This window comes from Calypte anna, chromosome 17, assembly GCF_003957555.1.
Source record: "Calypte anna isolate BGI_N300 chromosome 17, bCalAnn1_v1.p, whole genome shotgun sequence".
Classification (NCBI taxonomy): Eukaryota; Metazoa; Chordata; class Aves; order Apodiformes; family Trochilidae; genus Calypte; species Calypte anna.
Window position 1 is genome coordinate 316,299 of NC_044262.1, and position 25,238 is coordinate 341,536.

Genomic DNA, 25,238 nt, shown 5'->3' on the forward strand with positions numbered 1-25,238 from the left:
TTATCTGCCCTTCACCAGCAGTTATTTTTGCAAGGTCTTTTTTCTCCCTGCACAAGATGCTCAAGCTTATCCAAGTGTTCTGTTGTTCTCACCCATCTGCCCCTCTGCCTTTATGAGTATGGCTGCAGCATAAGCCAGGGGGGATGTCCAGGTGGACTGGGCTGTGGTTCCTGGGTCAGCTGCTGCCTCCTCGGTCCAGCACCTGGCTCCCCATCCTTGCTGGAGGAGCTGATGGGTCCCTCGTGCTTTGTGCTGAGCTGGTGGTACTCCTGATGTCCACCTTCACAGAAGCAAAGTTCTGGGTGGTGCTGGGGGAAGTTTGAGTGACAACAGAGTCACAACCCAGACTGTTTAATCACAGCTTCCCACTGGAATAAACCTAGAAAACCAATCCCAGACCTCTGAGGCTTCCTTCACCCAGTGACAGAATGAGATGGGCTGAGCTGAAAGGATCATATTGACTCCCCATGCTATTATTTTAAGACTCAGAAATACTCCTCCCCTCCCTCTTTTCTCCTCTCCTCCAAGAGGGAGTTCTGGAATGTCTCACCCTGCTGGCATGTCAGCCTGGAGCAAACCCAAAGGGGAACAGAAGCCTGTGGTTAAGCAGAGATGGGAAAGAGCAGCTTCTAAGAGGTGGCTTGTCAGAAACAGGATGAATTTGGACACGGGACAGAGGAGGTGGGGCACTGAATGTCCCAGAAGCAAAAAGACTTGGGATGAAAGGAGAAATGGCATCTGTGGGGAAAGCTCCTGCTTGTAGCAAAGGCCCTGGCCACAGAAGGAAATCTCTCCGAACAGCTGGAGAGGAAATAGGAGGAGAGGAGAGATGAAATCCAGCTGTCCCTGATCCCACAGTTTACAGAGTGTGGTGAGACATTCCAGTTGAAGCCTCCCTGCTCCACACAGAGATCTGAGGGTCAGGGCTTCTGCAGTTGATGGTTCCTGCCCTCCCAGATCAGAAGGAAGGATGGGGGCTGGAGGTCTTGATTTTCTTTGGGGTTTCTTTTAACCAGGATGGTCCAGAACTGGTTAGTGGAGGATTCTGGGCAGCCTGCTCACAGCCTGGTCCTTTAGTGGCTGTCGGCACAAGTTCTTGGTCTCCAGCCATTTGCACTTGGACCCTCTCCCTTGTTTTCTTGGTTCCTCTGACTGTTGTGTCCCTTGTCTTGTGGTGGCTTAGACTGAGCAGCTCCTTCCTGATGCGAGTGGAAGGCATCATCTTAGCAGGAAACCCCTTATGGCCTGCCAGGCTCACCCCATCATGACTTGGCAGGTAGGAGACCAGATCCTGGAGGTGAATGGCAGGAGCTTCCTCAGCATCCCCCACGATGAGGCTGTGAAGCTGCTCAAGTCTTCTCGCCACCTCATCATGACAGTGAAGGACATTGGGAGGCTGCCCCACGCCCGCACCACCGTGGATGAGACCAGGTGGATAGCAAGCTCCCAGATTGGGGACACCCTCATCAGCTCCACAGGGTAGGTGCTTGGTACACCCCAGGTGAGCTTCTTTCATGTGGGTCTGACACCTTCAGAGTCCTCAGGATTCCCACACATGGCCAGGGTGGGTGTGCAGCCCCAGCACCTGAAGGGGTGGCAGTCTGATGCACCACGAGGTGCATGGGCAGGGATGGCAGCACCCACACTGCTCACGTGTGTGGCTCCAATATCTGGTGCTTAAAAGACAACATCTCAGTCTGTGGTGATGGACAAAATGCTGCTGCTCCTCCCCTGTTCTCTCAGGCCAGAAGCTTTCAGCTTGCAGGCACAGAGTGGAAAGTTCCTAAAAGATCCCATGAGCTGGGAGTGCTCAGCACCAGCTACAGCTTCTCCATGCTGTATCTCTGTACACATCTCTGGTGGGAGACTCCAGATCAAAGCATCTAGCAGGAATCATAAAACCACAGACTGGTTTGGGTCAGCTTTGATGAGTGATGGGCACGTGGTGCTTGGTCCTAACTGATCTTCTCCCTCCTTGCAGGGCAGTGGGTGACCATGCTGTGGAGGCAACAGCCAGGGTAAGAGATGTCAGGCCCTCTTGATGCCTCCAGAGAAAAAAAAAAAAATCAGCATTATTTGCCCTTATTCTCCATGGGAGGGAGGGCTTTGTGGTCAGCCCTCTCCATCCCTGGTGACAAGGCTGCTCTGTGCTGTCTTCTCCAAACACCACCCTGCAAAGCATCTTTCTTTCAAATGGAGAAGCAGCAGTGAGGTTTCACAGGTGGCCCTCACTGATAAGAGTTTTGTGCTGGCAAAAACTACCCCCAGCCCCAACTCCTCTGGGTGTCCCTGGGACAGGTCCTGTCTGGGGCCATATCCCAACACTGACTGTGCCAGCACTGCCAGGGAGGGGAATAGCAAGGATCTGCTCTTAGGAAAAAGCCCTTCATCTGCAGCCAGCCACATCTCTCCCTGGGGTGACCAGGTCTCCTCTACTTTGGTGGCCAGTGGCTCTTTCTTCACTAGGGTTTGCTGTGAGCTTGCTGCAGGATCCAAAGTGTTTTTCTCCACCAGATGGGAAGCTTGGCTCTCTCTGGTGGCCCTGCTTCACCCATCTTGGTCAGGAAGGAGCACAGCCAGCAGCTGGTCAAGGGGCAGTGTTCACCTTGCTGAGCAGAGCTGGGAAGCTGTTTTGTTAATTCGACTTGTTCTGGAATTCCCCAGACACTGAGTCAGTGGCCCTGCTGATGAATCCTTGAGGGTCCCTGCCTCCAGGATCTCAGCATCCCCTTTCCAGTCCAACTTTCCAGCAGGTAGTTGGGTGAGAGCCCATGGCCAGGGGGATGTTCTTGGTTCTGCCTGTGCTTCCCCAGCTGTCCCAGCAGCCGTTTCCTTGGCATCCCAGGCCAAAGCTTGTCTCTTGTCTTCCTCTGCAGCCTGTGTTTTACCGAGGTCTGGCTGGCTCCCAGGTGACACTGAGCAGCATGGTGAACCAGACCCGGGTGATGCTGGAGGAGCAGGCACGGCACCTGCTGAACGAACAGGAGAGGGCAACCATGGGCTACTACCTGGATGAGTATAAGGAAGGAAACATTTCCGTGGATGCTCTGGTCATGGCTCTCTTCGAGCTGCTCAACACACACGCTAAGGTGAGGCCCACACCAAGGTCAGGAACAGTTTCTTGTGCCCAATGGACTCGGCAGAGCCACTATCACAATGTGGCTCAGTGCCTCCAAGATCATCTGCTCAGGGTCAAGAGTGAGGGCATGAAAGCAAAACTCCAGATGTAGGATGTTATGAGGGATCCAGGCTGGTGTTCAGCACCAGAGAAGCTTCTGGTAGAGTTTAGGACCAAACCTCCTCTTGCATTACCTGCCAGAGCATGTCATTACCACTGCTGGAACAGTGTGGGAGGACAGGGTCTTCACATCCCCAGGAGTATGGTCATGCTCCAACCTTTCTTTGGTTTTCTGTCTGCCTGGCCCAGTTCTCCCTGCTTTCAGAGGTGCGGGGTGTGATCTCCCCACAAGACCTCGACCGCTTCGACAATCTGGTGCTGAAGAGGGAGATTGAGTCGATGAAGGCACGGCAGCCCTCAGCACCCAGCATGGCCACTGACTCCTACTCCATGATGTCCTACAGTGACACCATCTCCTCCTCCAGCAGCCACTTCACTGCCACAACTGTCAGCTCAGCCCGGGTAAATCCCTCCTTGGCTGTTTCTTTTTTCTTTTGACACCTGCTGCTGGCAGCCCTACAGCAAAGTCACTTCACCCCTTGGGAGGTCCTCTTCCCTCTGCTTCCCCCTGTGGATTCCTCCTCCAGAGTTTTTCCTTGCAGGCTGGGTGCAACAGTCTGGATGCAGGAAGGTGATGCTGTGACTTGTACTTGGGTTTCACAAGGGCCTGGAGGGATGGGAAGAGGGGGAATGGCTTTAAACTGGAAGAGGAGAGATTGAGGTTGGACATGAGGAAGAAATAATTTGGTGTGAGGGTGCTGAGCCCTTGGCCCAGGCTGACCCAATGCTGGGTGCAGCAGCTGTGCACTTTGCAGGGTGGGTTTTGGGGAGGAGGGGTATATTGGGCTTGGGGTTTCCTTTTCTTGTTCATTTGTTCTGCATCCTCCCCTGATGTTCTGGTTCAGCTTTTTCATGGTTGTTTTCATCTGCTTTTCCCCTCGCACGTCCCCAGGAGCGTCTCTTGTGGCTGATAGACCTGATGGAGGTAGGGGAGCTGCAGCAGCAGAGGGGCTGGGAGTGCCTGCCAAATGTCTTTAGGGTGGGAGGGGGCTTGGGGGGCCAGTATGTGCCTGGGCTGCATGAGCAACCACCTCCTTTCCCTCTGCCTTTACTTCCTGGGGCTCCACTGAATTGTTTTTCAACACCTCCCTGGGCAGCCCATTCCAATGCTTCAGCACTCTTACTGTGAAGAAGTTTTTCCTAATATCTAGCCTGAACCTCCCCTGATGGAGCTTTACCCCATTCCTCTTGTCCTATCACTGGTCACAAAAGAGAAGAGGCCAGTGTGGTGTGTGTCTCATTACCACCTCTTTTCAGGGAGTTGTAGAGAGCATTGAGGTCTCCCCTCAGCCTCCTCTTCTCTAAGCTGACCAGCCCCAGTTCCCTCAGCCTCTCCTCATAAGGTTTGTTCTCCAGACCCCTGATCAGCTTGGTTGCCCTTCTCTCAGGACTCAGCTGTGAACTCTGTTCAGGACTGGGGGTTAAAGGAAGACCAGCAGTGCTGGTGCCTGATGGATCCTTCACCTTCTGTGCTGCTGTCTGGGCAGCCTGGCTATGAACACCCACAGGCTGGTCATGTCCCATCACACATCCTCAGGGATGGGGGAGAAGTTTCCTTAGGGACCTTGGGTCTGCATAAGCCCATGCTCCAGTGCAGGAAAGGGTCAGTGTGCTTGTATGCTGCATGATCAGCCTCGGAGAAATCCTCACACAGACTTTAGAGAAGTTGGACGTGGATGTGGGGAAAGTGTCAGAAATCCACCTCTCCTAAGGGAGATGGAGGATGGGAGGAGGCTGGGAAGAGCACAGGAGCCCACAGCCTCTTTGGCAGCTGATCTGTGTCCCCAAAGGGAGAGCAGAACAAGAGCAGAGAAAGAGGGGACATCTTCCTCACCTATGTCCCCTGTTACAGACCTGCTCCAGCTCCCAGTTGTCCTCTGACCTCCTCCAGAACAGGCACAGACATGTGGAAAGTTCCCATTAGCTTGGCATGGGACAAAGCCTTGAGGACACAGGGAAGGTGTCATCGCCCCCAAAATGAGAGAGGGCTGTGCTCATGCTGGGGCAGGGCCAGGAGGCTCAGGAGCATCTCCAGCCCTGCAGATGTGTTCTGAGGTGGAGGTGAGCTGGGCTGATTCTCAGCCTGGAGCAGTTTTTCAGAATTGAAACCCTGTGGGAATCAGGCTGAGTAGGTCTGCAAAGCTCATGTTAGCAGTAACTGGAAAATAAGGGACTCATTTGGAGCTGTGAGGTTAATTAAAGGTTGGGTTGTGTTCCCCAGGGAGGTGGCAGTTTCTCTGTCACTTAATTTGGGAATGGAAGCTGGCTGCCTGTCTGAAAGATGCTCTCCAGCTCCATCCCTCCTGCTGGGGACTCTGGGAAAGAGAGGGAGGACAAGTTTTCTGGCTACACCCTGCAGAGGGGCTGGAGGGGCCTCACCTGGTCTTCAATTTGTATAAATAACCAGAAAATAGATGGGGTAAAGGAGCAGCGAGTCAGCAGGAGGGAGCCCTCTCCTCAATAAATACTAATTTTTCAGAGCAGTGGCACGTGGCCTCCGTGGGTCTTTCAAGGGAAATCTGGGAAAGCACAGGCTTAAAATAGCCAGTTCCTGAAATCAAATGTGCTCTGCTTAAAAGCCATTACATTTGATACCCCGGAGCTATTTCTATTTAATTGCTTTTGCCCCCAAAGTACTTGAGCTTGGGGAAAGGCAAATCCTTTTGCTGCATACTTCAGCAGGAAAAAAAAAAAAAAAAAAAAAAAAAGAAAAGAAAAAAAAAAGTGTTTTGAAGCAGGTGAGCAGTGTCTGTGTGTCTGGAAGCTCAGAGGGTTCAGGCTGGAAGAGGGTTCACCAGGAAGAATCACCTCTGAGTGCAGAGTGGTCCCCCCGCTTGGGGGCTTGGACTTGATCTCTCGGGGTCCCTTCCAACCCCTAACATTCTCTGATTTCTGTCATAGCTGTGAGGCCGGGATGGAGCACAGGATGGGCTTGATGTCATGGTGATGGGTACAGAGTTCAGTGGCAGGACCAGGGAGGGGAGAGGTGGCACTGGCAGCTTTGGGGAAGGGGCATCAGGCAGATTTCTCTCTCTTTAATAGCCATGTAAGGATGAGGATTTGATGGCAGGGTGCTCCTGGTCATGTCACAGGCCTCTGGTACTCATGTTTGCCAGCAGCTCAGTGAACTGGTGGAGACAGGATGAGGCTGGCAGGTGTTGAACCTGTAACCCTCAGAGCTGGTTCCGCCCTTCCAAACAAAACAGAGGAACTGATATTTGGGTTAAGAGGACCATGCTCCTCTGCTACAGAGGAAATATCCCTGGTAGGTAAGTCTCTAGGGAACCTCCAAAAATATTAAAACCTGTGGGTGAAAGGCTGGGGTGTTTGAGTGCTGTCCTGCATCACTCTGCATGTTCCCTGGCATGCTGGCACTGTGGTGGTTGCTTCTTGCTTCTGTGACCTGTTTTGGTTTTTTTCTTCCTCCTTTCCCCTACCAGAACACATCAGAGTTGGAGGAAGGTGGAGATAGCCACCAGAGTAGCATCAACACCCTGCCAGACATCTCTTTGGTAAGACATTGACCAGAGCTGGGGGAAAATTGATGATACTGAGTTTTGTCTCAGCTTCTGTAGCTCTTGGCTACATCACCCCCCCACGGGTGGTGTCACTGCAGTCACTGAAGTGAGTTAGACCAGTGCAGGGAAGGATTCTGGTTGTGTGAATAAGAGCAGCATCTCTGTGACCCAGAGGTGGTTTGTCCTCTAATTGTCTTTCTGACTCATGTTCTTACTGCCAATAAGGTCGGAAAGGTTTCTGTTAAGGTCAGCTCAATTTGCCATGGTCACTGTGAGAAGATGTGGGTGACTGTGAGTCTGGGGGAAGTTCTTGTAGCTGAGCATGGTGTCCTAAAGGTTTCTGTTCTTGGTTTGGCAGGATGACATCTCCTCCTTCCCAGATGAACCACCCAACTTCAAGCCTCCTCCTCCTCCTTCAGTCCCTCAGATGCTGGACCCCTCTGCTGCCCAGCACAAGAACCCAGGGAAGGACAAGCCCAAGCGCCTCTCCTCCGAGTCCTCTCAGTCAGGACTCTTCTTTGTGGCCCCCCGAAACCCCACACCCCCTCCCAGTCACCCTGAGAAGGACACAGTCAGCATCACCTCCACTGCTACCACTTCCACTGAGGAATCTGCCCCAAGTGCTATCTATGCCACCATCTCCCCAGCCCTGCACAGCTCCAGGAGGCAAATGGATGCTCAGCTCTCCTTGGTCAACCAGCACCCCATCGGGCCCTTCCCCAGGGTCCAGTCCCCAACCAAGTTGAAGAACCCCTCTCCAGACAGCCCTGCAGCTGGGGGGCTTCAGAGCCCCCCTTCCCCATCCCCTCCTCCTCCCCCATCCCACCCGGCCCCCCCTCCACCAGACAAGGGCAGCCCCCAGGCCACAGCCAACCAACATTTCATCATGGTTGAGGTGCACCAGCCCAACAGCGAGCCTGATGTCAATGAAGTGAGGCCCTTGCCCCAGGCCAGAGGTGGGTGTTGTGTTACCAACCACGGGGTTATTAAACCCCTCTCTGGGGTGTTCCTCAAGAGAGAAGGGGGAGAAGAGGTGGAGCTCAAGGGCAGGAACTGGAGGAGTTGGAAAAGGTCCCTACCTGAACAGCGGGCTGGGTTGCAGGGCTTTCACCTTTCTTGGTGGGGATGTGGGCTGGAGGAAACGTGGCCATTTTGGTTGAAACTCCAGATGAATGGGGTAGAGTAAAAGCTCCAGAGCCTGGATCTGGGTGGCAATGTTTGGTAGCTGTGTGGTGGTTTGCTTTTTGTATTCCCCTAGATGATAATTGCAGAAACCAGCTTGGCACCACCACGACCAAAAAAGGAAAAAAAGGCAAACCCAAGAAACAAAAAAGCCCTTCAGAGTGTCACCAGCAGTGATGGTATTAGTCTCTGGAGACAAAGCCCTCAGTTTTGGCAACACTGGACAATCCCATTGGCATTCAGAGCCTTCCTCCCAGGCTGACCTTTACTTAAAGATCAAGCTCTGCTGGGCAGCTGGTGGCAAGTTTGAAAAGGAAAAACCAAACAAAAAAATCCAGCAACTCTGGAATTTTGCCATTATTAACTCGAGATTTTGGGGGTAAAAAACCTGTCTTAATCATGCCCACGCAGAGCCTGGGAGTCAGATTTATCCTGAGAAAAATGAGTGGAAGGGAGGGAGGAGTGCGCTGGGCTCCCTGGGCAGGTGGCTCTGCTCCAGCCCTGCGGTTCCCCAGGAGGGTGGGCTCTGCTCTCGGGTGGGGGGACCCGCACGACCCCAGCCCCCATCAGCCCCTCTGGAGCTGCCCTGTGTGCCACCAGGCTCCGGGAGACACGATGTGAGGGACGTTGTCGCCCTCCGGTGGCACCATCCTCCCACAGCCCTTAGCTCATAGAACCCCAGACTGGTTTGGATTGAAAGGAACTTCAAGATCATCTGGTTCCGACCCCCTTCCATTGGCAGGGACTCCTCCCACCAGCCCAGGGTGCTCCAAGCCCCATCCAACCTTCACCACTGCCAGGGATGGGGCAGCCACAGCTTCTAGGGGCACCCTGGGGCTCAGCACCCTCACAGCTTGGGTAACCTCAGCCCTCTCTGCTGTTCCTCAACATTTCTCCTTTCCAGAGACAGAGTCTCCATCTGCACCCAAAGCCTTCATCCTGGAAGGGGAGGAAGCTCCTTCCTGGCAGCTCCTCTTTGTGCTTGGTTTGTCTCCATCACTTCCAGGAGTGGCTTTGGGGTATCTCAGACTGCCTCCAGCAGGATCACTGACCTCATCCCCCTCTCAGCCCAGTTTGAGGTCTGGGTTGGATCCTGGACCTGGGTTTGAGGCCACTTGTTCCTTGTCACTCCCTGTTGCCCAGCTCTGCTCTTCAAGGAGGGTTCCACTTAGGAACCCTAAGTCCAGGTTTGAATCCCAGGGAACCTGCCCAGCCCTGGGAGCTGCTGAGATGTCCTCCTCCTGCTCGGAGTCCCTGTGAGTGCTGGGCTGGCCGCAGGGCCGTGCTGCCCACCTCTTACCAGCCCTCATCTCTCCCCAGCCTCCACGCTCTCCCAGCTGTCGGACAGTGGGCAGACCCTCAGCGAGGACAGCGGGGTGGACATCGGGGAGGTGGAGATGAGCGGGAAGGACAAGAGCCGGCAGCCGGGCCCTGGGAAAAGCCGAAGCCTCAAGGAGGCCACGAGGAGCGAGGGGGTGGCAGAAGGGGTCTCCAAGCCGGTGAGGCTGTGTCCCTGGGGGGCGTGCTGAGGGGAGGTGGGCACCTGGGGCTGCTGAGGGATTGGGCTACTCCTCACCACCTGGCAGCAAATGCCTCTTGTGTGCTCTGATGGATTATTTATCCTCCTGTCCCAGCAGCTGGAGCAGCTCACGGGTGGGCTGAGCTGTGGAGAAGGGAGCCAGGAGCAGGTTAGAAAGGCACTGTAAGGATGGGTCACTCCCTCCGGGGTACATCATAGAATGGTTAGGGACAGTAACGATCACCCAGTTCCACCCCCCCTGCATGGGCAGGGACACCTCCCACCAGACCAGGTTGCTCCAAGCCCCATCCAGCTTGAGCTCAAACACTTCCAGGGATGGGGCTTCCACAACTTCCCTGGACAACTAGTTCAGTGTCTCACCACCCTTACACTAAAGAATTCCCTTCTAATCTCTAACCTAAGTCTTTCCTCTTCCGCTTTAAAACCATTACCCCTTGTCCTCTTGGCCATTAGCTGTCCCTCCCCTGGCAGCTCTGCCTTCTCTCCCCACAGCCAGGGCTCCTGGAACCCACCTCGTGTCTGATCCGAGTGTCCAAGAGTGCACCCACCCTGGGGATCGCCATCGAGGGTGGAGCAAACACCCGGCAGCCCCTGCCCCGCATCGTCACCATCCAGGTAGGGCAGGCTGAGACCGAGAGGAACTCAGTGTATGTCTCATCCCTCTTCTCCCTTTAGCCTCGGGGATCTTGGAGATGTGTTTTCCTTCCCTGCATCTCCTCAGGCATCGTTCTGCTGTGAGGAGGGTTGCTGAGGGTTGCATTTATGCCCCAGAAAATACATCCTGGGACCCAAGGATTTGCTGCAGACATTTAAGGGTTGGAGGGGGAGGGGGTGTGTCTGTGGTAGCTCCAAAAGCTTGGCCAGTGTCTCCAAGATGTCTGGAAACCCCCTTTTTCTACTCAACGAGAGGACTGGTGTGCAGGAACGGTGGATGATAGCCTGGGAGCTGAGCCCCTCGGAGCTGGCTCCCCGCACCCTTTACTTGGGGCAAAATTTCAAGTTATTTACAGCCAGGAGCTGTCTGCTCCTTGGTTATTCTTGGCCATCCCCACTGGCCCAGCACCGACAGCTGTGAGGGAAGCCAAATTCATCCCCTTTTTTTCTGAAATGTTTCAGTTCCATCATGCCAGGTCAGGGTGAACATGATGGAACTGAAACATTTCCCATTTTCCCAAACCCGCCTGCATTTCACCCACTTCTTCTCCCACAGCGTGGGGGCTCAGCACACAACTGTGGGAAGCTGAAGGTGGGCCACGTCATTCTGGAGGTGAATGGCACGGGGTTACGGGGCAAAGAGCACCGGGAAGCCGCCCGCATCATCGCTGAAGCCTTTAAGCTGAAGGAAAAGGACTACATCGATTTCTTGGTGACAGAATTCAACGTTGCCCTTTAGGAACAGCCAGATGGGATGGTGGGAAGGTGGCTTTGGGATGGGGAGCACCCAAACGGGGCAGCTGAGATGAAAGGCAGCACCGAGGGGTGAAAGCAGCCCCCCCCACCACGCAGAGTCCTCACTCCCTGTCCCACCCCGCATATCCATCTGGTCCCCAGATGTCCCCCAACCCGCTGCAGACGCTCGCTGCCTGGGTAGGACAGGCTGAGAATGGGCAGGAATCAGTTCCTTAAAATCTTCATCCCTCTCCCTTATGGGGGGCTGCCTTTTGGGGACACCTCAGCCAGGCTGGGGAGTGGGACAGGAAGACGGCAGATGTCTGGGTGTCCCCACTGTCATTTGAGTGCCACACGCAGAGCAAGGTGGGCCCGTGGCTCAGGCTGGAAGGGTGTTTTGGGTGGTCACTGCTCACTTGGGTGCTGGTCAGGTGGCAAGGGTGGGGGTGCAGAGAGAGCAACTGGAGGCCTTGTAAATTGCTGGCAATGTTGTATTTATATATACAGAGCTTGTGCTTTTAATTTTTCAATAAATCTATCAGGTTAGAAAAAGGCTGAGTCTGGGGGGGGGGGGGGGGTGTTCCTCAGGACTGGGGTGGGTTGGGAGGTGGGGGCAAGGATGCTTGTGGGGCAACCCAGCACTGTTGGGGACGGTGAGGGGGGAGCTGCCCCCTCCCATCCCCATTTAGAGCAGTGCCGGGGGACGTGGCATCCCCGTGGCATCCCCTAACCCATCCCCGTCTTTCTCCAGAGGGGATGCCCCTTCCCATCCCATCCCGATCCCTCTCCGGGGGCGCCCCACGGGGAGTGCCGCTGCTGCATAAATTATGACAATGAGCACCCTCCTCCGCGGCTCTGATTGGCCGCCCGCAGCGCGCTATGCAAATTAAAAAATATGGGCGGGGTTTATGCTAGCGATCTCCCGTTCCCCGACGGGCGGCGAGCGCGGATTGGCGGGCGGCGGGGGGATATGCTAATGAGGGTAGTGGCCACGCCCCCCGCCCCCTCGGGCCGCGCTATTGTCCGGCGGGGCCGGGCGGGAGGAGGCGGCAGCTGCGGGTTCGGGGCCGAGTTCGGGGCTGGGGCCGGACCGGAGCCGCCCAGCGCCGGGCGAGGAGGGTCCGGCCGAGCCCTCCCTGCAGGTGAGAAACTGCGGGGCGCTGGCGGGACAGCTGTTGCATGCGCGGAAAGGGGGCTGCCCCTCCAGCCGTGCCCCAGGGTCAGATGTGCGGGACCACCCCCCAAGTGTGCCCCCGCGAGGGGCTAGGGCCGGGGAAGAGGCTGCGAGCTGCAGCTGGAAGGAAGGGGAGGGCCCCAGGGCACAGCTGGATGCACAGTTGGATGCACAGTCCGCAGGGCTGGTCCCATCCCGGGGGCTGTTTCCGGGAGCGCGGCTCCGCTGCTCCTTGCCCTGGCAGGAGGTGACTCGGGGGTGTCTGGGGACCGCGGGTGGAGGGGACATCCCAGCCCTGCCGGGATCCCCGCGGCCGAGGAAATGCACGCAGAGGGTGTGGGACATGCTGCTGCACTGCTTCTCCCCTGCCCGTGTCCTGCTCACACCACTCCAGGCCACTCCAAAGCACCCCCTGCCACTTTATGCCACCCCATGTCACCCCCCGAAGCCACCCCGCGCCATCAGAACCTTTCCCGACACCGAGGAAACTTGTCACAACTTCATATTCCGGCCTGGCAGCCGGAGGATTGCAGGAGGGTTTCATCAGGCCGGGGCGGTGTAGGGGCGGCTCGAAGGCAACAAGGCCGGGGCTTGGGCGGGGGTGGTGATGGGGTGCAGGTTTTGGGGGTGCAGGAGGCCGAGTCGCTGCCAGGGGGGAAGTTGCCGGAGATGCCGTCAGCGTCGGTTCCTTGTTTCACGCCAAGGGCAGCTGTGAGCGCTGCTTTCGGTTCCCTAAGGCCGGTGGGTGCCAGCCGGGTCCCCCTTTGCCCCGTCGCTTCTCAAGGGATGTTTTAAATCCTTCCTGCAGAGTCCATGCGCTGTTTCCAGGCAGCTCCAGCCCAGTGCTGGTTAACCCCACCGCATGATCCGGTTGTTCGGCTGCTGCCCTCCCGCCTCCCCGTGTCCTCTGCTAATAAGGGCTCTCTGTGTCGCGGTGACAGCTCTCTCCAGACAGGGATTAAGGCCACCCTGGGCGGGCATGACAGCCGTCGGTAGCTCCCGCAGGTCTACTGGGGGGTCACTTGCAGCTTTCCTCCACAGGCCTTGGTGACAACACTGTCCCCAAAGAGGACAGGGCCCTGCGATGGGGACAGGAGGGTTTGTGTGGCGGGAAGGAGGCAGGGAAGCTGCTCCCTGTCCCACCACGGGGCTTCGTTTTGCGGCAAGTGATGGAGAGGCTGGGGGTTGGTGCAGCTCCGGGGGGAGGTGGCCCCTCCAGGCAAAGGAACTGGGGGGACACGGGGGCTTTAGAGCTCTGGGGCAGTAAGGGGCGTGGGTGCTTGCAGAGGACGGAGGAGGGATTGTCAGGCTGGGAGGTTTTCCCTCCGTTGTTTTAATGGAAAACAGCGCAAACTGAGAGAGCAGCATTTCCGCTTCTCTGCCTTCTTTCATGCTTAGAAAACGGCACTTTGTGGGCTTAAAAAAAAAAAGGTTTCAAACCCAGGAATTCCTCCCTCCCTCCTGGAACGCAGACGCCCCTTGCCAAGTTTCTAGCCCGAGGCAGTTTTTCTGTCCTCCATCAACCCCCTCCTGCCCCTTCCCTCCCCCCCCCAAAAAAAAGGTGATGCTGTGGATGTAAAAAAGGAGAAGGGGAGCAGGGGGAGGCTTCCAAAATCCACCCCTTTCCACCCTCCCACCCCTCCCCTGAAGCTTGCCAGTCACCAACCCCTGCTTGCTTCTAACCTCTTTTTAGACACTCAAGCAGAACAAATGTGCTTTTCAAGTGCAGTGCGTGCACAGGCAACACCCTAAAGAGCTCTGTGCATTCAGAGATTTGTTTTTTAGGCAAAAAAACCAGCAGTTGGAGGTCCCTCCATCTGCTGGCACTGCCCACTTGCCCTCTTAGGGTGCTGGGGTGCAAATCCCTGTGAGATGTAGGTGCATGGCACCATTGGGAGCTGAGTTTGGGTTTGGAGCTGGTGGTTTAGGGAAATACCAATTCTCTGCCTGGGACGAGGGAGTTAAAGTCCCCCCTAAGTCCCAGCTGGCCCCTTTCCCCTGGAAGGGATGGTTGTGGAGGGTTAAAACCCCCACCAAACCGCTACTCTGCCCAGGGTTGATGAAGCAGTGAAGGCAGAGTGACAGCAGCCCTGTCCCCGTCCCGCCCCCTTTCCTCCATGTCACCGAGCGAGCCCCGGGGCGAGGGCTGCGATGTCGCCTCCGCTGTCACCATCGATAAACCCAGGAGCAGGGACGGGGTCCCTGCCTCGGCTGTGCTGATGTTTCTCTGCCTCACATGTGCAATGAGTTGGGCGGTCTCAGCCTCCTACTGCTCATCACCACCACCTCCATGCCAGCAGCACCCCTAAAGTCACCTCAGCACCCCTTCAGCTAAATGCCACCACCCCTGAGGACCATGCCTGGGTTTCAAGTAACAGCCAGGAGCTCACACAACCATTAATTACACAGTAACAAGCTGGAGTAATTGCCCGCCTACAAATACACCAGGACCTGCTAGGCTGCCTGGTTACGGTCACAACATCCCTGGGGCTATGAGGAGTTTCTTGGGGAGGATATGGGCAGGATATCCCAAATTTCCAAGGGGGTTTCCACCCGGTGGAATTCTGGGGCTTCATGGCTGAATATTGGGGCTGCTTGTCCTCCTGGAAGCCCCTCATCCTGATGTCTTTCGGAGGCTGCTGCTGCTGATGGTCCCAGGGATCCCCTCCTCCCCATCATGCTTGGGCATTTTGCTCCAAATTGGAACAAAAAGGAAAAGTTTGGATGAAAAGTGGTGCAGAAGGAGGGTCTATCATCGTTTCCCCCCCGACCTGCTGCGCAGGGCCTGATGGGGTTAAAAAGTTTGTGGTTGCATAGCAGGAAGCACCATCATTTCCTACTTCTGCAAAAGGCCAACTACCTGGTAGGCACAGGAAGGTTTTGGGGTGCATGCTGCCTTGAGGACCCTCCCTGGGGTAATGGTGATGGAGATGTCCCCAGGATGCTGGTGAAGGGTGAGTGCATCCCTTGTGTTCCAGTCTTGGGGAGGAAATGCTGTGGAGTGGCCACCAGTGATGCTGGTACCAGCCACGTGGGCCACCTCCAGCATCCAGTGGCCATAATTGTGTTGTAGGACAGATTCAAATCCAACCGAGGAGATTTTCCTGGGAAAATCCTGTGGTCTTTCTTGCTCCCCACCCCATGACTGGGATTTTGTCACCCGGTGTCTTTTGAGTTGCCTTGCCAGGGCCAGCTCCTGCTGTGAGGTCATTGATGCAGTGAGTGTGTCAGGTCTCTGCTGTGATCCCTCTCACTGTCAGCCCCCCAGAGCTGGGGGAGCCTTGGTGTGCTCCTGCCTCCCCCAGCACCATCCTGCACCCTCATGCCACCTCTGACAGTCCCCAGGCGGTGGCTACCCGACTAGGGTGACATCCAGAGGTTGCCAGCAGGGGCTGGGTACCCCCCCAGTGCCCACCCCAGGGGAAGAAGTCTTTTTGGGTTGGCCCTGGGGGGGCTGCTTCTGTGGGAGAAGTGGCAGCTCCAGCTTTATGGTGGTATGTGGGGTGGGAGAAGGGGGGGACTGGCCCGAGAGTGCCACCCCCATTAGGAAGGGGGGCCTGCTGTTGTCCCAAGGGTCTGGGGGACAGTCGTGGGGGAGGGGAGGACACACATCTCGATCCGAGCCCATTGAGCATCTCTCCCTCTCTTTCGGCTCACGCCAGGGCGTGGATGATGTGACCTACATTGGTGACAAGGATGTCCCCAGCCTGCCGCCGCCTCCAGGACATGAAGCGACACAAGTGACGGTGACGCCGCGCCCGCGGGCCATGGCCAGCCCGGCACCATGGCTGCGATGGACACAAACACAGCTGAGGCGCTGGGAGGGAGAGGAGGAGGAGGAGGAGGAGGAGGAAGACGACGACTTCAAAAGTCGGATGGACGAGGATGGAGTCATCGGGCTGGGGGAGAGCACCCGGAGACCACCGTGGGGTGAGTGGTCCCCTCCTTGCTGCCCGAAGACCCTTGTGAGGGTGTCCCAGGAGCTGCTGGGATGGGGGTCAGGGGGCTGGTGGCAGCTCCCCGGTGCTGGTGTTTTGCAGGTGGTGGTGAGGGACCGGAGGAGGGGTCCCCAGCAGAGGAGGGGACCCCAGCAAAGGAGGGGTGCTGGCACCCACGACGAGACCTGGAGGAGGAAGAGGAGGAGGGCAGCTCTGGGGGGGACGAGGGTCCCTGGGGGGCAGAGAGCGATGGGGACCCCTACCCTGAGCTCTCCTACGAGGGTCAGTGGGGCTCGGGGTCCAGCGGCAGCCCCAGGGTGTTGCGGGATGATCGGGTTCTCTGCCAGCCCCGCGGCTGCAGCACAGACGCTGGTGACACCTCAGGGCTGTCCGACACCAGCCCTGGCCCTGCCACCCCATCCCGCCAGCATCGGGGCTGGGGGGACACCAATGGGGGGCATGGGCAGGGCTGGACCCCAAGTCCAGCTACCCCAAGTCCACTCCTACCACGTCTCCACGATGCCACCAGCACCGAGCCAGTCCCCCCAGCCCCTGGTTTTTCCCTCTCGGGGGAGCTGTGGGGCACTGGGACCCCTCCTGCACCCCAGCTACAAAATGGTTCCCAGGTGCCCAAGAAAGCAGTCCCCAGGGTGCGGCCCCCCAAGCCCGGCCGGCAGTCCCCGTCCCTGCGCCCTCAACGGCGGCAGATGGGTGACAAGGAGGGGCCGGATCCCTCAGGACCGGGTGGTACCGGGACATCCGAGGGCACCCAGTACGGCCGAGGGCGCCTCAATCACCCCCTGCCCGACCTCTCGAAGGTGGGGGCACGGGTGAAGATCGACCAGAGCTACCGACCGCCCCGGAGCCGAGCCCTGCCCGCCCACCCCAGGGCCCCCACTGCCCCCCTGGGGTTCAAGTCCCCGGCAGAAATCGTCCGGGAGGTGCTGCTGAGCAGTGGGGAGGGGGTCCCTTCCCAGACCACCACCACCACCACCACCGGGCTGCCTCAGGAGTTCAGGTCCCCCCAACAAGCCACCCAGTTGGTGCAGCAGCTCCAGGTAACTCCCAGTTCCCCCAGTTCAGCCAGAGAGATCTTACTGGGAGGGTTTCCAGGGTCGGGGGGTGAGGAGACACAGCAGAGGGTGCAGGTGATCTGGAGGTGTCACTGGCCCCATGAGCTGGCCCTGTGTTACCCGTGGAGGGGTTGGTGCTGGTCACCCCTTCCTGATCGTGTATGGGGCCAGTGAGGAGGGAAGGACCCTCCAGGGACACTCATGTCCCACCTGGGGTGTCCCCTGGAATGCCCTCCTGTCCCCTGGGAGGTGAGGGGGACTCTCCCCCACACAGAAATGACAGTGACATCTGCACCAGATGGCCCAGGTGCATGGGGGGACATTGGGGGTGTCTCATGGGAGCCCCACTCAGCCCCACAGCCCTCTGTACAGAGTTGCCTCCCTCTCTCTCTGCCCCCCCCTTTGCCTCCCACCCCTCGGGCACTCTCTGAGTCCCCCCTCCCCATGCTGGATGCCATCTCCCTCTGCCTGTCCCCCCCCTAGGATGACTACCACAAGCTGCTGACAAAGTACGCCGAGGCCGAGAACACCATTGACCAACTGCGCCTGGGGGCCAGGGTGGGTGCTGGGGGGTGGGATGATGGTGGGATGGGGGGGTCCCCACTCCCCTGCCCTCCACCCCCCCAGAGTGTTTTCCTTCCCTTCTCCGTGTGTCACCCCCACTGCCTCTGCCTGCACCACCGCACAGGTGGGTAAACTGAGGCAGGGCAGGTGTCTGGCTGTTCCCTCCTACCTGGACCGTGCTCCCTGCCTTCACCCCCATCTTTGGGATGGGTACAGGATGGGTGCCCAAAGCTCCTCTTCCCACCCCCAGGTGAGCCTGTACACTGACCCACCACGGCCCAGCCACAGCCTGGCCACTAGCATAGTGGCCACCAGCAGCCAAGTGGTGGCCCTCAGCATCCCACGGGCCAGCATGGCAGCTTTCAGCATGGCCTCAGACCCCCCAGACCCCTCCAGTGGAGGTGAGTTCAACCCATCCCATTTATCACCCCCGTCCTCTGCTTTGGGGTGTTGTTTAGCCCAGATCCCCTACCCACAGCTGCCTCATGCTGGGGGGTGCTTGCAGAGGTGGGGGTCTGGTCCCAAGCATCACTTTGACCTTGTGTTTTCTTGCAGCTCCATCACCAGGACCACCAGCCCGGGAGGGTTCACCCCAACCTTCTTTCCCCCCCCAACCCTTGGAGGGCTGCCCCACCTGCCCAGGGTTCTCCTGCTGCCCAGGGACCCTGCTGACAGGGACACTGGCGGGACAGACCCACAAGCTGCAGGCACAGGCAAGCTCCGGGGGGTTTGGGAGTGGTTGGGGGCTGCAGGGGGGTGGGGTCTGGGCTCAACCCTTTCCCCTCCCTCACCCCCTGAGCAGGTGGAGTCCTTTGAAAGCTGGATGCAGGCGGGGAGCCCCGCACCCCAGGAACTGCTCCAGGTATGTCAGCCACAGGCGCGGGGGGGACACAAGGTGGGGTGGTGAGGGGTGCTGGGGGGTGGTGGGGACCCGGTGCCATGCTCTCAAGCTGGGATGTCACCTGATTGTGCCGCAGAGGTTCAGGAAGCTGAAGGATGTGCAGGATGCACTGGAGCGGGCATACCTGCAAGCCAGGCACCAGCTCCCGGGGGGCTCGGGGGACTTTGATCCCGACCGGTAAGTGCTGGACCCACCCTCACCCCACCCGCCGAACACACACACACACCCCTTCCCTTCCCCACCACCCCAGAACCCCACCGTTTCCCGGCTCTGATGGTCACTGCCTTGCAGCGCGGTGGAAGGGGAGATTTTCCACCTGGGGTTGCGCCTGGAGGAGCTGAAGGAGCGGTTGGAACCCGGGGCCAGGCAGCAGCCCCCCCCCCAGCCCCCAGCCCGGCCCTGCTCCCCCGAGGTGAGCTGGGGGAGGCTGCAGGAGGGTGGATGGGGTTGGGGTGGGTGGGGGTCGTGTTCCTCTGACCCTCTTTTTGTTGTGTCCTGCAGATGCCCCCGCAGGGGACAGCAGGTGACAGTGATGAGGTGACAGGGGGTGTGCCCCGGCGCCTCTGGCAGAAGCAGCTCCGAGTGGAGGAGGATTTCAGTGACCTGCTGGCACAGTGAGTGCCTTTGTGGTGTGTTTGTGGGGGACATGGGCAGGGACCCCTCCCCATACCCAACAACCCTTTCTGCGGGTCACCCCAACAGGTACAAGCACTTCAAGTCCTTGCCTGAGTCGCTGAGCCTGGAGCAGCTGAGCCTGGCAGAGAGTGGGACCCAGGAGGAGGTGGATGGACTTACAGCAGGGGATGGTGACCCCTGCATGGTCCCCTGCAGGACACGGTCACTAGAGGAGGGGGTTGACCTTGAGACCTCCCCCTTGTAAGTATCATGGGAGCACAAGAGCCCCCCAGGTAGGGCTAGGGGGAGGTTTGCGGTTAGGACTCAGTTTGGTGGGGATAGGCTTCAGCCTCCACAGGAGAGCTGGGGGGCAGTTACCCACCCTTGTGGGGGCTCTGCCCCATTGCTCATTCTTTGCCCTCTCCCCACAGGCACCCTCCAGAGAGAAGAACTGCACCACTGCCCCCCAGGAAGCTCCTATGGCCAGGGGGGACACAGGGCCACATGTCCCCTGCCACCACTGAGGAGCCACCACCCACAGCCAAGCCCCTCCTGGGGCCCCCCGAGCCACCACGGGTGCCTCTGTCCCACCGAAGCAGCACTGCCCCTCAGCACCCTCCCCACAAGGTGAGTCCCCTGGGACCATGGGTCCCCATCTGCCACCACCCCAGACCCTGCAGGGGGTTTCTGGGGGTGCTCAGCACTGACCCCTGATGCCTCTGCAGGAGCAGCGCATCGTGTCACCAGAGACAGACAGTGGCTTCGTGGGCTCAGAGGCCAGCAGGGTGTCACCCCCCGTGCACACCCCCGAGCACCGGCCTTCCGGCACTGGGTAGGACTCAGGGTCCCTGGGAAATACAGGGACAGGGACTGATGGCTTTGTCTAGGGGGGAATTTGGGGACCAGGGGTAAGAGGGGAGTGGCAGTGAGGACAAGGGGGTGCAGGGAGGGGGGTTGGAGATGTGCAGGGTGGCCCATGGCTGGGGGACACTCTGTGGGGGCTGCCCCCATGACCCATCCTGTCCCCAGGACCCCCGGCTCGCTGGGACCCCCTGTCCCCATCCTCTCCACCCTCTGTCCCCCTCCACGGAAGAGAGAGGTGACCCCGCTTTCCTCCAAGATGGCTCTGGTGGGCATCTACCCAGCAGGTGGGCAGGAGGGCATGGGGACCCCCCACCCGCCCCCCTGCCCCCCCTGGCAGAGCAGCCCACCACCCCGCTGGGCCAAGAGTAGGGGCAGCAAGGCAGGACCCCACCCAGGACCTCACCAGGATGGGGGTGAGTAGGCAGCGTTTTGGGGAGGTCCTGGCTCTGGTTTGTGGTGTTCCCCCAGCACCCCCTGGCAGGGTGCTGGCCTGGGGGTGCCTCCCACTTGCTGACTCTGCTCTCCCAGGTCTCTCCTCGGGGGGGGACACCTCCACCTCCCACACCACCAACCCGGGCTCACCGTGCCCTCCCTCCTCCCCACCGTGCACCGACTCGGAGGTGGAAGGCAGGAGTTGTGCCAGCACTGGGGGTCACCCCCCCACCACGGCCAGGGGCCCAGCCAGCCCCCCACTGCCCCCCAAGACACCGTCCCCCACCCCACTGTCCCCCAGCCCACCACCCCTCTACCCGGATCACTGTGACCTCCTGGGCTACCGGATGGAGCGTGAGTGAGTGTCTACCTACCCCCCACCCCGGGATGAACCCCCATTGGTGACTCAGGGACCCCACAAGCAGTGTCCCCAAAGCATCTTCTGCTGGGCAGCCCTGAATTTTCCCTTATGAGAGATCCAGGACCCAGATGGAGCTGAGTCCTCCAAACTCGTGACACATATGGGCTGGCTGAGCCTGGATCCCAGCCCAGCCAAGCCTCAGGCATGGTTTTGGGGACCAGCACAGCCCGATGGCTCCCAGATAGTGTCTGGGGGGTGGGGGCAGGCGCAGGGTCGGGGGTCCCAGGGGCAGCCAGCCCCCTTGGGACCCTTGGTGTCCCCTCAGCCCAGTGTCTGTCCCATGGCAGCCGGGCCATCCGGGCACTGCAGGACGAGGTGTGGAGGCTGCGGCGGAGGCTGGAGGAGAGCCTGGGACACCCCAAGGGGAAAGTTCCCCCAGCCAGGGGACAGCTGGTGGCCAGTGGGCCATCATCCCCCAAGGACACAGCACCCTCAGGGTAGGTGGCAAGAGGGATCTGGGAGGGGGTGGATGGCAGCAGCCACCTCTGGTTGGGGACAGCGCAGTGTCCCAGGGGTGTGGGGACACCCCCAGCCTGTCCCAGTTCTGCTGTAACTGGGCATAGGTTGGGCTTGGGGGGGACCAGCACCCCAGGGACACATCCCTCCCAAAATCCTGCTTATTTTCTGCTGTCACCTGGGGGGGGGGACGCACAGTGAGGGGTCTAGGTGGTGACGGTGGCTCTGTCCCCTCTGCAGGGAGCCCATCTCCCCTGTGAGGGGCAGGGGAGTCCCCAAGGTGACAGCCGTGAGGAGGGGGAGGTCAGCATCACTGCCGCGGGACAGACGGGAGCTGGACCTCAGTAAGTGGCACCCCGGTGGGATGGGGACAGAGACACTCTCCTCCCTGGGTGCCAAACAGGACTTTGGGGACCTGGTGGCGCCCAGGATGGCTCAGCCCAGTGCCAGATGCAGGGCTCGGACCCCCCCACATCCCTCCCCTGCTTCCCTCTCCTTCTCCACAGCCTCCGAGTCAAACCCCTCGCCCAGCGGGCCCAGGACCGACCCTTCCCCTCGGAAGAGTCCTCGGAGCCCCTCGGGGGCGGTGACATTTCGGGGACAATACACAGGTGGGTGCCAGCGGCGGTGGGTGCTGGGGGTTATGTTGTGGGGATCCCGAACCACCCTCACACTGGGTTTTGGCAGGGACATGGTACCAGGCGGGGATGCCACGTGTCACCCTGGCACCCCAAGAAGAGCCGGGACCCCCGGGGTGCGCCCGGTGCCACAGGAGAGGGACCCCGGCAGGTGAGTGTCCCCAGCCCCTGCTGGCTGTCCCTATATCTCGCTAACGAAGCTGCTAATGACTTAAGTTCATAAACTACAGAGGTTTGGGGAAGGGGGAGATGTGAACCTGGGACTGCCCTCCCCGCTGGCTGCAGGGGGGGAGATGCCTCGAGCTGAGCAGGATGCATGCAGAGTGCTTTGCAGACCCCCCGCTGTTGGGAAGAGACCCTCTTTGCAGACACAACCCCCCGCCCTTTTTGCAGAGTCCCCCTTTACAGACCCCTCTTTTCAGCCCTCCCTTTTGCAGAACCCTCTCTTTGCAGACACCCCCTTTTGCAGACACCCCTTTTTTGCCAACTCCACTTTTTCAGCTCCTTCCCCTTTTTACACCCTTTTTACCCCTTTTCATTCCCTCCTTTTCAGCGTCCCCTTTGGCACCCCCCCTTCTGCAGCCCCCCTCTTTTGCCCCTACAGGGAACATTGTGTCCCCTCCCTGCTCCCCCAACCCTCTGCTCTTTCCAACCCCCAATCCCTTGCTCTGCCTTGGGGGGGTTGTTCCAGACACTCTCTCTCATCTCTCCACAGCCAGCTCCTGGGTGGATGATGCAGCCAGGCAGCCCCAGCACAGCACCCCGAGGAGGACACAGTGTCCCACCTGCAGAGCACCCATGGGTGCCCCCACACCTGGTGTCAGGGACAAAGCCAGGCACGGTGGGTGATGATGGAGAGTGGCATGTGCTTGGAACAGATTGTCCCTGGGGGTGGGGGGAACAAGGGGGAGACCTCAGACCCCTTGCAGAGCGCTGGCACACTGCTTGGGGACAGAAGTGCCAGCCAGGGGTGCCACCACTCACTTTGTGTTCCCACTCAGGATTGGGGTGGGGGCTTACCTGGGGCTGCTGCTTGCTGCAGCCCCCAGGGGACATCTGACACCCCTGGGAAGACCAAACACTCCTGGGGACATCTAAAACCCCCAGGGGACAGACAGCTCATCCCCATAGGGACAGCTGCCCCTCCCCCCCGCCCCAACTAGGGACATGGAATCACAGAACCATTAAGGTTGGAAAAGACCTTGAAGATCACCAAGCCCAATCATAACACAGCTCCCATAGCCACCACACCCTGTCCTGAAGCACCACACCCAAAAGCTGCTTCAACACCTAACACCTCCTCCCCACCTTCCTCCCTCCAGCAGAACGTGGCTCTGGTGACACGTCCCCCCCAGGCTCCCGCGTTGGACCCCACACTGAGAAGCTGCAGAATCCTGGAATTTGGTACCTGGCAGGCAGCCCCTCTGCCCCCCCTGCCACCAGCCCCTGCCTGGCACCCATCCCCCTCGTGCCTTATGCACCCTCCCTGCTGTAAGGATGCTCTACGGTGGGAGGGGGCTTGGGGGGGGTGTCAGCATCTCCAGGGGAGGAGGGTGAATCACCCACCCCAGGGACAACTTGCTGGGAGCAGGGTCACACCGCCTGACTCCTTTTTTGGGGGGAAGGGTTTGTATGGTGGGGGGGCATAGGGAGATGGGTGCTGGGGGCTGGAGATGGGTGAGATGGTGGGGGGTGGGGACACAGAGCTGAACCCATGTCCCCTTCTTCTTCCCAGCTATTGCTCCCCAGTGGTACCTACCTCAGCCCCAGCCATGGCCGGGGTCCCCTCCCAGCCCCCCGTGGGGCAACGGCAGGCAGAGCAGCCCCCCAGCCCCCCACCACTGCCCCCCATGGCTGCCTGTCCCTGGAGGAGCTGGAGGAGCTGAACTGGACACTGAGCCGGGCAGTGGAGGTTGCCCAGAGCATGAAGACCACCACCACCCGCATGAGCAGGACCCTGACCAGCCAGCTGAGCCGAGCACGGGACCTGAGGAGCTCCTGCCTCTTCTGAGGGCAACCGGACCTCCTGAGCTGCCCCTGCCCTCTGGGAGGGGGGTGGGCTCTCCAGCACCATCCCTGTTCCCTGCCAGACCCCAGCAACCAAGGCTGGAGGCATCTCTTGGGGGTTCTGCTCCAGCTCCCCTGGACCTCCTGCATTCCTTGTCCATTGGTCCATCCGTTTTTTTAAGACCATCCAAGCTGTAGGAACATTGGCAGAGGTCTTCCAGGCCCTGCAGAACCTTGGGGGGAATGGCACCATCCCCCCAGGACCAAAAGGGTATCCAAGGCAGATGCTGCCCCAAGCTGAGCACTTCCTACAGCAGCACCCATTGGTATTTACCTCTGTGCCTGTGTGCGTGTTTTTTCCCAAATTTTAGGCACCCTCCAGGGGCTGGATGCCCCCCCTCCACCCTCTGCTCTGCCCTTGGACTTGAATTAATCTGGGAAAGATTATGTTATTTTTCTTTCTTTTTTTTTTTTTTTTTTTTTTCTTTTTTTTTTTTTTTCCTTTTTGGTGGTTTTATGTGAATTTATTTTTTTGCCAAGGTATCTGACAAGCAGCTGAGTCCCTTGTAGGGCTAACGGATGATACACACATCTGTGTATCTGTACAGGTACATAGCTCTGCTTTGCTTATAATTTTTTAAATATAGATAGAATTTCCAGCATTTAGGGCATTTAAGGCTTTGGGGCTTTTTTTGGGGCCACCCCTGGATGTGGCCACCTAGGTTATCATCCAGGCAGAAGAAAAAAGCAACCCCTCAGCATGCTCTGCCCCAGCTGGGTTGATGTGTAGGACTTGCCTGAAGTGCCCCTGTCAATTTTATTTATTTTTGTTTATTTTTTTTTTTTATATTTACCCCACACTTAGGAGGGGAGGATCACTGAAATCCCCTCTGGAGAGTTACTCAGGTCTAGAACCTCCTAAAAAGCCACTGAGCCTGGGTCCTGCCCCCAGCCTGGGGTGGGGGGGCCGAGGAGGGGGCTGCCCCCAAAGCTCTGCCCCTTGGGGGGGGAGCAGGGAGAGGCTTAGGAGGGAAGGATTTTAGAGGATTTTTGTGTTTCTGGCTGCAGAACAGCCAGGAGCAAAGATGATTGGTTTGTGTTATATTTTCCCTTCATCTCCTGTTTCCTAGGGACCAGCAGAGCCTTTGGGGTGGGGTTTTTGTACTCAGATATCACCTATTTTTGAAGGAAATAAACTCAGTTGGATGAGTGTGGGGTTGCCTTCCTTCCTTAATCTGGTGCTGGGGGGGGTCTCTCCCCGGGAGGGTGATGGGGGCTGGTGGGGAAT

General features: G+C 58.7%; 2 protein-coding genes across 2 annotated transcripts in view; both read left to right on the forward strand.

Annotated features, from left to right (window-relative positions):
• The window catches only part of WHRN (whirlin), a 35,417-nt gene extending 24,546 nt beyond the window's left edge, over positions 1–10,871 (forward strand). Inside the window, 9 exon segments of the mRNA XM_030461264.1 lie at positions 1,277–1,479; positions 1,982–2,018; positions 2,877–3,089; positions 3,428–3,640; positions 6,679–6,750; positions 7,115–7,712; positions 9,259–9,437; positions 9,971–10,093; positions 10,689–10,871. Of these exon segments, the coding sequence (XP_030317124.1) occupies positions 1,277–1,479; positions 1,982–2,018; positions 2,877–3,089; positions 3,428–3,640; positions 6,679–6,750; positions 7,115–7,712; positions 9,259–9,437; positions 9,971–10,093; positions 10,689–10,871 (1,821 nt within the window).
• Positions 10,872–11,919: 1,048 nt separating this feature from the next.
• Positions 11,920–24,356, forward strand: AKNA (AT-hook transcription factor). Its single transcript, XM_030461174.1, has 22 exons — positions 11,920–12,009; positions 15,704–15,971; positions 16,082–17,037; positions 17,536–17,610; positions 17,867–18,017; positions 18,172–18,329; positions 18,419–18,478; positions 18,594–18,694; positions 18,809–18,929; positions 19,019–19,131; positions 19,220–19,393; positions 19,564–19,759; positions 19,858–19,964; positions 20,162–20,409; positions 20,525–20,786; positions 21,137–21,286; positions 21,546–21,649; positions 21,812–21,916; positions 21,993–22,094; positions 22,659–22,784; positions 23,266–23,434; positions 23,679–24,356. Exons 2-22 carry the CDS (start codon positions 15,809–15,811, stop codon positions 23,827–23,829), a joined length of 3,792 nt encoding a protein of 1,263 aa, XP_030317034.1. The 5' UTR covers positions 11,920–12,009; positions 15,704–15,808; the 3' UTR covers positions 23,830–24,356.
• Positions 24,357–25,238: the final 882 nt, after the last annotated feature.